The 10,051-nt window shown below is 44.0% G+C and overlaps 1 protein-coding gene and 1 long non-coding RNA gene across 2 annotated transcripts in view; one reads left to right on the forward strand and one right to left on the reverse strand.

Annotated features, from left to right (window-relative positions):
• The window catches only part of Trip4 (thyroid hormone receptor interactor 4), a 49,488-nt gene extending 42,859 nt beyond the window's left edge, over positions 1-6,629 (reverse strand). Inside the window, exons 1-4 of the mRNA XM_051156689.1 lie at positions 6,454-6,629; positions 4,739-4,908; positions 2,209-2,342; positions 850-1,062 (exon numbers count right to left, since the gene is read on the reverse strand). Of these exons, the coding sequence (XP_051012646.1) occupies positions 850-1,062; positions 2,209-2,342; positions 4,739-4,908; positions 6,454-6,554 (618 nt within the window). The 5' untranslated portion in view covers positions 6,555-6,629. The remainder of the gene's footprint in view (positions 1-849; positions 1,063-2,208; positions 2,343-4,738; positions 4,909-6,453) is intronic.
• Positions 5-656, forward strand: LOC127198655 (uncharacterized). The gene is made up of 3 exons (XR_007831830.1): positions 5-92; positions 394-469; positions 620-656. It is a non-coding gene; the product is annotated as an uncharacterized LOC127198655 (long non-coding RNA).
• Positions 6,630-10,051: the final 3,422 nt, after the last annotated feature.

The raw sequence follows: 10,051 nt of genomic DNA on the forward strand, positions 1-10,051 counted from the left end.
GGGCCACCTTCCTAGGGGTGGCACCATACACAATTGCACGGTCACCTTCCCAAGGGTGGCACCATACACAATTGCACGGCCACCTTCCCAGGGTGGCACCATACACAACTGCAGGGCCACCTTCCCAGGGGTGGCACCATACACAATTGCAGGGCCACCTTCCCAGGGGTGGCACCATACACAATTGCAGGGCCACCTTCCCGGGGTGGCACCATACACAATTGCAGGGCCACCTTCCCAGGGGTGGCACCATACACAATTGCAGGGCCACCTTTCCAGGGGTGGCACCATACACAACTGCAGGGCCACCTTCCCAGGGGTGGCACCATACACAATTGCAGGGCCACCTTCCCAGGGGTGGCACCATACACAATTGCAGGGCCACCTTTCCAGGGTGGCACCATACACAACTGCAGGGCCACCTTCCCAGGGGTGGCACCATACACAACTGCAGGGCCACCTTCCCAGGGTGGCACCATACACAATTGCAGGGCCACCTTCCTAGGGGTGGCACCATACACAACTGCAGGGCCACCTTCCTAGGGGTGGCACCATACACAATTGCAAGGCCACCTTCCCAGGGGTGGCACCATACACAATTGCACGGCCACCTTCCCAGGGTGGCACCATACACAACTGCAGGGCCACCTTCCCAGAGGTGGCACCATACACAACTGCAGGGCCTTCCCGAATTAATCAAGAATTAAGAGAATGTTCTGCAGAATTACCTACAGGCCAATCTTATGGACCCATTTTCTCCACTGACGTTCACTCTTCTCAGATAACTCAAGTTGGCAAAAAATTGAACAGGGCACATAGTGAAAACAAAGCATGAAAAAAGAACCTTACCAAAGAGCCACAGAACAAGCAGGGGCCGGAACCCTCCTGCTCACACACGATCCGCCCACACACCAGGCAGTTGTTGATGAGCTTGTGCTTCTGGCCCAGGCAATCACACGGGTGACGCCCAGGAAGCAGGACTGCAAGTTTGTCCTGTCCCTCTCTTGTATATAAACTGACAAATTTTGTCTTCTTCTTTACTGAGCTGTTGCTTTCTTGTGCCTAATAATACAAAGACATCACAGGAACACAGATCAACAGAGAATTCTAAGCCAGCCTGGTTAAAAAAAAAAAAAAAAAAAAAAAAAAAAGACTGAATATTGATAATAATGGTAGAAGACTTTCAAAACAAGAATAGTATTCATCTATCTTTTTATTGATTTTTTTTTTTTAAGATAGAGTTTCACAAGCCGGGCATGGTGGCGCACGCCTTTAATCCCAGCACTCAGGAGGCAGAGGCGGGCAGATCGCTGTGAGTTCGAGGCCAGCCTGGTCTACAAAGTGAGTCCAGGACAGCCAAGGCTACACAGAGAAACCCTCTCTTGAAAAAAAAAAAAAAAAAAGATAGAGTTTCACTATGCATTCCAGAACGGCCTGAAATTCTCAATCTTCCTGCCTAGGTCTCTTGGTTGCCTGGCAGTTTTGTTTTTTTGTTTGTATGTATGTGTGGGGGTTTTTTGGGATTGGTGGGGTGGGTGGTTATGTTTTTTGTTTGTATGTATGTGTGGGGGCAAAGTGTGAACACCATCTCCCACTACTGCAAATTATGCAGTCAAGCTTCCCATAGCTGGGGAAAGCACAGGACTCAGCCCATCCAAGTGCAATGGACAAGCCTCATCCTGGAAAACCACACAGTCCCGGCATCTCCTCTGTCAGGTTCAGTATGCCTGGCGGCTTCAAGTACAGTGAGAACTATTTAATCATTTACGTTTTACTGCCCTCTCAAATGCTGAAGTTGAAAGTAGGGGGCTTCATTAACTACTTATTATCCACCAGGACTAGGACTGTAGAGCAGGGCGGAGTGCTTGTCTCATCTGCATGCACAAAGTCCTAAGTCTGATCCTCAGCATGCAATAAGTCCTAGAGAGAGTGGTGGCGCCCACTTGGAATCTCAGGGCGTGGAGAGTGGCAGTAGGAGGCCAGGAGTTCAAGGCCAGCCTGAGCGGCACGATGCCTTACCTCAGAGGAAAGCAGGTCTACCGCACCACACAGAGAGAAGCATACCGGCATTATCAGCTTCTGCCCTAAAAGTCATCCGTTTGTTAAGTCTGCCATTGTAGACCAACTTCTGCACATTGTCTCTGAGACATATTAGTCATTTCCTCTTCTCCACACAGTCCAGAAATGCTTAATTTTGTAAGCACTTACCTTGGCCAAATCTAAAGGTGTTTTGACCTCTACAGTTGTGTCAGGTTCAGGAAATGCAGGAACTTCCTGCTTGTTTCTTCCTTTCCTCCTATTCCGCTTTAGGTGGTCCACTGATCTCTGTCCATCTAAATTTTCTTTAAGAAATACAATAAAATACAAACAGATACAAAAAGATGATAGCAAGATTTATTATTTAGTTTCTGTAGCTAAAACCTAAAGGTTTCTTTTTTTTAAGATTTATTTATTACATAAACAGTGCTCTGCTTGCATGTACACCTTCAGGCCAGAAGAGGGCACCAGATCACACTATGTGGTTGCTGGCAATTGAACTCAGGTCCTCTGGAAGAGCAGACGGTGCTCTTAACCACTGAGCCATCTCTCCAGTCCCCTGAAGGCCATTCTTAACATTTATAGTCAAGACAAGAAGTCAGGCAGAACGTCTCTCAATTCAAAATTAAACCACTATCTTCATTACTGTGCTCCATGACAAATAATTCTGAACAGGGTTGGTGATGAGAGAGTGCTTGCCTGCAGCTGGTCTTGGCTACTTTATGGGTTCTTCGGTTTCCCACTCCCTATTCCCAGGCTTCACCCCATCATAAGATAGGAGAGAAAGAATGACAAAGGGGAGAGTGAGAGATAGGGATCTGTGAATCTGATTTCTTTCCTTTTGTTTCTTCTTTGGATACAACTACTAACAAACTGCATACAACCTCCCTGAAGGACAAACAACCACCCAGCCCAGCTCTTGGAGCTGTAGTATTTTTATACCCTCTGAAAAGTTCCCAGAATTCCAAACATCACATAATCGCAGAAACCATTTCACAGCTGGCAAAACCATACCTCTGCTAGAGCACAAGGCAAATCATGGTGAAGCAGCCTGGGATTAAAATGATAACACATTCTGATAATACTTTTGTGGGTTTTAAAAAATAGTTTATTAATTTTATGTGCATTAGTGTGAAGGTGTCAGATCCCTTGGAACTGGAGTTACAGAGAGGTATGAGCTGCCTTGTGGGTGCTGGGAGTTGAACCCGGGTCCTTTGGAAAAGCAAGCGGTGCTCTTAACCACTGAGACATCTCTCCAGCCCATATTTTTGTGTTTTTAAACAATCCAAAATTCCACCTTTTATCCCAGCACTTGGGAGGCAGAGGCAGGCAGATCTTTGAGTTTGAGACCAGTCTGGTCTACATGGCGAGTTCAGGACAGCCAGGGCTACATAGAGAAAACCTGTCTCGAAACACCCCCCCAAAAAAATCCAAAATTCTAAATTTGTCACTGTACTTGCCTAGCATGCAAGCAGCCCTGGCCTGAATCTCAGTGCTGGAGGAAGAAAATGAATATTGAGTAGAAGTTAATAGTGAAAATTCAAGTCTGATATTTTACACTGTATAATAATAGTATATTATTTAGCTTGGTGTTCATCTTTTGTACTATATAAATGAATACCTCTAAATATTGTTAATACTAAAAGCAGCCAATACTTTCATTCAGGTCTTCACATCATTAAAAATATTTATAAAAATAGGACTGGAGCCAACTTTAATCCCAACAGTTGGAGAAAAGGGCAGGCAGATCTCTGAGTTTGAGGCCAGCTTGGTTTACAAAGTGGGTTCCAAAACAGCTAGGGCTATACAAAAAAAACCCTGCCTTAGAAAAAGAAAACAAACAAAACAAAACAAAAATAGGGCTGGAAAGATGGCTCAGCAGCTAAAAGCACTGGCTAGGCATGGTTCAATTCCCACTATACACACATGGCAGCTCACACCATCCGAAACGCCAGTTCCAGGAACCCAACTCCCTCAAGGGCACCAGGCACGCACATGACAAAACACCCACAAACATTAAATAAGTAATTTTAGAGAGAAAAAATATTTTAAATTATATTTGTAAAAATAATTTTTGGTAGTGTTGGAGATTGAACACAGGCTCTCACACATGATAAGCAAGTGTGTTACCACTGAGTTAGGACACAGCCCTTGGAAGGTCTTTCTTTAATTCGTTTGTAACTTTTTGAAATTATTCTAAAGCCACAACTGTGCCTGAAAATTTTTGCAATTTTTGTAAATTTAAATATTGTGGCTGGTCCCAGAATGGTGGAACATGTCTTCAATCGTAATACTTCAGAGGCAGAGGCAGGCAGAAAAGCTTGATAGGTTAAAGATATAGTTCTCAACTTGTGGGTTGTGACCCTTTTGGGGGTGTCACATATCAGATATTCTGCATATCAGATACTCACATTATGATTCATAACAGTAGCCAAATTACAGTTATGACATAATTTTATGGCTGGGGTCACCACAACATGAGGAACTGTATTAAAGGCCTGCAGCATTAGGAGGGTGGAGAACCACTGGGTTAGTGCAATATTCATTACTAACTAAATAGACCTAAGCTGAAAATATGCACACATAAGATTCGTTTAAGTTAGCTGTGAATAACTAATACTTAGTGGCAGAAAACACCAAGGCTTTTAAAGCCAAGAATTACCGGTAAAAGTTCAATTATTACTTTAGCACAATAACTTACCATCTTTTTTCCAGCACTGCTGAAAAGAATCAGAAAGCAACTCTTGATCATTCTTTTGCCATCTGGTTATCAGGTCTTCTATGAATTGACCTTTCTTGCCCTCATTTCCCTGAAGAAGGTCTGTCACATACTCTCTTATCTCTTCAGCACTCTCAATTGACAAAACATACCTCAGGAAGTAAAGGTATAAATTGTTGGAACAAGAATAGCTTAGCATATGGCTTTCAGAAATCATAACAGGGACAAAGGTACTAAACAGTATTCGTCAGGGCTGAGGGTAGCTAAAGGAAACAGCACTTGCTTAGCACGCATGAGATTTGGGGTTTAACGCTAGCACTACTTCAAAAAGGAAAAATCAGCCGGACGTGGTGGCGCACACCTTTAATCCCAGCACTCGGGAGGCAGAGGCAGGCAGATCTCTGAGTTCGAGGCCAGCCTGGTCTACAAAGGACATCCAGGGCTGTTACATAGAGAAAGCCTGTCTCGAAAACAACTCCTCCCGCCCCAAAAAAAGAAAAAAAATTTATTTTCTTCCAAACTCAGAAAACTGACCTTAATTCTTATAATTCTAGAACAGCAGTTTTGTTTTCAGCAACAAAGAAATAAAGGAAAACTCTGTTTTGGGTTTTCAATCCAGTCTCTTTTTGTAATCTCCCTCTCCACTTGAATACTTTGACCCTGAGCTCTGCCTAGCCTTTAGTTCTCAGGTGAAACCATCTTTTCCAGTAATCTTAAGAGTCTCATGTCATAATGCATATCCTTTATTGAATACTTTATTCGATGCTGAAAAGTGTATTCTGTGCTCCCAGGAGACCTTCAACTTCCTCTGCCGCAGAACTTGTTAGGGCAGCATACCCTAAGTGTCTAGTCTTCTTGGCCGCCCCAGAGACTGGCATACCGTAACAGTGTAACACATTAAGTTACTTATTCCAAACAAATGTTAAATAATCGTCATTGGTTTTGTAAGAATTTTAAAAGACAGGCTGGTGACGGCTCAGCGGTTAAGAGCACTTCTGGCTCTCCCAGAGGACCTGGGTTCAATTCCCAGCACATGTTAGCTTACAACTGTCTGTAACTCCAGTTTAAGGGGATCTGATACCCTCACACAGACATATATATACAAGCAAAACACTTATGAGCATGAAATAAAGATAAATGAATTTTAAAACACTAAAGGCAAGCTCTAGTAATGATTAATTTTCTAAATAAAGGGGAGAGTACAAAGGGGAGATTAATTTGCCGAAGCTTCCAAAAAGCAACAGAAAATTGAAGCTTTGACTCTGAAATCAGGAACTATTTGTAATGAACCATGTCGCCCTCCTGTAAATTCTGGGTTTGCTTGACACAAACTACAATGTTCAGAGAGTAAGGAATTTCTAGAAAGCCAATCTGGTTTGTTCATTCTCCACAATCTGTAAGCAAACCGATTCCCGGGACAATCTTACAAGTCTTAAATACTACGATTTCGCCACTTTCCTAGAAAAGTGCGTGGGGTCTGGCATATTCATCTAGAGGCTAAACTGAAAAAGCGAAAGCCAAATTCAAAACTCTAAAGGCCACCGGCAGCCGTCCTTCCCCCACCCCCCCCCTTTTTTTTTTTTTTTTTAAACCATATTTCTTCACATCAACTTTTTAATCCTGCCGGCTTTCCCTTTCGCCCTGCTAGGGTAATATCACAGAGCTGCTTCCCGCCTCGGACCCGGAACCCATCTTACTGAATGATCTCCTCGCTGACATCCAGGGCGAAAGTTTTCCGCAACTGCTGGGTGCACCAGTGTACCAGCGACTCCCGGGACGCCGCCCCAGCCACCGCCATCTTCCCTAACCGGAACCAGCTGGGCTGCAAAAGCCTCGCGTCCTGCGCCGGACTAGTTCCCTTCGCAACGCCAACCTCGTTGACTAGGGTTCCGCAACATGCACCGCCCCGCTCCGTCGCGCCTCCTTCATGGTAGATCCGCCCACTGGGGCCGCCTCTGGCTTCTCTTAACTTCCGGGTCTGTTTACTCATGCGTGCGTGCGTGCGTGCGTGCGTGCGTGCGTGCGTGCGTGCGTGCGTGCGTGCGTGTGTGCGTGTGTGTGTGTGTGTGTGTGTGTGTGTGTGTGTGTGTGTAAAGTGCTCTAACGATTCTTAGATACCATCTGTTTACGTGTGTGTGTGTGTGTGTGTGTGTGTGTGTGTGTGTGTGTGTGTGTGAAAAGTGCTCTAGCGATTCTTTGGTACCGAGAGAGAATTCCAGGAAGGCCGTTGGCAATTGCTAAAAAGACTATACGCTCACCTACAAAAGAGCTGTAGCAGGAATAAAAGAAAGTAGGCTCCCGAAAGATGGGTACAGCCTTCAAAGAGTGGCTGGTTCTGATTATAGAACATTTAAAATACCTCTTGTCACGAGGCTAACAAACCCAAACCCTGCATGTGGTATGAAGTGAATTCAAATCCAGTCTTTGTAACTTAGTGAGGCTCTGTCTCAAAATAAGAAGGAGGTGGAGTGAAAGGAGATTAGGGCAGCACCCTGACTCCTGAGCGTATAAAGCATCTCGAGATCAATTCCCCATCAGGTTCAATTCCAAGGAAACAAAACCGCCAGCCCTTGCAAGCGTTCGTAGGTACTGTACTAGTTTCTGCTCTGGTGATAGTGCGCTTATGATTAGTGCCGCCTGTAACTGAGACTTGAATCCTCCCGCTCCGCCACATGAAGGTGTTTGCAAAAACACCTGCAGCGTCAGTTCCAGGGACTCCTACGCTCTCTTCCGTACTCCACAGGCACGGGGTGTGCGTATGGTGCACATACATACACGCAGGCATTAACACATACACATAAAATACACTTTAAATCTTGGGAAAATAAATCACATTAGCTGATCATGGTAGCACATGCTTTTAACCCCAGCACTCTAGGAGGCAAAGGTAGGTGACCAGCCTGGTTTATGTAGTAAGTTCCAGGCCAGCCAGGGTTACTAGTGAGACTCTGTCATTAGAACATTGTTATAGTATCTGTGTGTTTGTCCATGTGTATGTGTGTGGGCTACCACAAGTGCACAGTGCATATGTGGACAATTTGTGGGAGTGAGTTTTTGCCTTCCACCTGGGAATCAGACTCAGGTGGTCAAGTTTGGCAGCAAGGGCCTTTACCTTCTGAGCTGTTTCACTGGCCCACCAGCTTTCTTTAAAAAAGGAAAATAAAGTACTGTCCATGAATGGCGTTCATTATCTTATCACAATTAATATCTGATTATTAACTCTAGTGTATCAAAATAATCTAACCTTTTCTAGATTTACTTATTCTCATAGCTTAGTAGCTCAGTGGTAGAGGCTGTACCAAAGATGTGCAAGGCTTTGAGTCACATCCCCAGTAGCGAGTTATAAATTTAGGCAGAAATTCCATTAATACATGTATACTATTGTTCTTTAAGATATGAGTTTTGTATGCAGGTGGGTGGGTTTCAGTGCTATGGCATTCATGTAGGGTCAGAAAAGGACAATGTGCACAAGCCAGTTCTTCTACCATGTGGCTTCTGGGAATGGAATGCAAGTGATCAGATTTGGTGGGAAAGTCCTCACCTGCTGAGCCATCTTGTTATCCCTACTAGCTTTACGTGGTGCTGAGAAGCAAACCAAGACTTTCATGCATATTAAGCAAGTGCTGTACCAAGTGTGTCACATTCCCAGCCCCCTGAGTAGCCATTTTAATTAAAAACTTTGGGTTAAGCCTGGTGTGGTGGCACAGGCCTGTAATCTCAGCACTCAGATCTCTGGTGAGTTCGAGGCCAGCCTGATCTACAATGTGAGTCCAGGACAGCTACACAGAGAAACTCTGTCTCGAAAAACAAAACAAAACAACAAAATAGTATCATCCTTTTCTGTGTGTTTTTCTCCAATTTGCATTCCTCATCAACATCAATGGTGTTAAAAGACAAAACAAAAAACAAACAAACAAAAAACAGGAATGCAGTGGCACACACCTTTAATCCCAGGAGAGGCAGGCAGCTCTCTGAGTTTGAGGCTACACTGGTCTGCCACAAACCGTTTCAATACACACACACCCAAATCAAACAAAAACCAAAGACAACTACAATACGTAGATTTTCCCTGTGTAAAAAAGTATATCTGGGGGCTGGAGAGATGGCTCAGAGGTTAAGAGCACTGGCTGCTATTCCAAAGGTCCTGAGTTCAATTTCCTACCACCACATGGTGGCTCACAACCATCTATAATGAGATCTGGTGCCCTCTTCTGGTGTACATGCAGGAAAAATACTGTGTATATGTGATAAATAAATAATTCCTTAAAAAAAAAAAAAAAAGTATATCTGAAACCTCTCCAGCCATTTGCTTGAAATGCAAAAGAAAAGACACTCTCCAGGTCCTTTCTTATTCTTTTTTTTTTTTTCCCCTTTCTTATTCTTTTTCCCCTGAGACAGGGTTTCTCTGTGTAGCCTTGGCTGTTCTGTACTTACTTTGTAAACCAGGCTGGCCTCAAACTCACATCAATCCGACTGCCTCTGCCTCCCAAGGGCTGGGATTAAAGGCAGGCACCACCTCCCCTGGCTACTGGGTCCTTTTCTTTGCAGGACTCTGGAATGTGAGTTCAACTAGGCAATTCAGACCTGAATAGAAGGCCTTTAACTAAAAAGGAAACAATGTCATTTAAATACCAATGTGCATTTTTATGAGGGTAAAAGATAACAAAGGGTGAATGTTTATTGGCTTATTTATTTTTCTGGTGGGAATTTGGCTGTAATTTAACACTCCAGGCAATTGCTAACATTATAATGTTAATTCAATGATTGCCTACACTCTTTCATTATTTTCGGGTTTTTCTTTCCTTTTTTTTTTTTTTCTTCTTTTTTTTGTTTTTCAAGTCAGGCTTTCTCTGTGCAGCCCTTGTCATCCTGGAACCTTGTAGACCAGGCTGGTTTAGAGCTCATAGGCAGCCTCCCTCTACCTCCTGAGTGCTGAAATTAAAGGTGTGCACCACTGCCCAGCTCTTTTTTTTTTTTTTTTCTTAATGATTTATTTTTATTCCATGAGCATTGATTGGCATTTTCTTGCATGTGTGTCTGTGTGAAGGCATCAGATCCCCTGGAACTGGAATTACAGACAGTTGTGAGGTGCTATGTGGGTGCTGGGAATTGAACTTGTGTATCCCAGGTTTCCTTAACTACTGAGGTACCTCTTCAGCTCCTATTTGTCAGTCTTTCTTTCTCTGCCTCCCCACTGCCCCCACCCCGTTTTTAAAGAATTGTGGTCTAGCCCAGACTAGCAAGGAACTCGTTGTCTACCAGTCTCTCCCTCCCCAGGGCTGAGATTTCAAGGCA

This window comes from Acomys russatus, chromosome 14 (assembly GCF_903995435.1).
Source record: "Acomys russatus chromosome 14, mAcoRus1.1, whole genome shotgun sequence".
NCBI classification, from domain to species: Eukaryota; Metazoa; Chordata; class Mammalia; order Rodentia; family Muridae; genus Acomys; species Acomys russatus.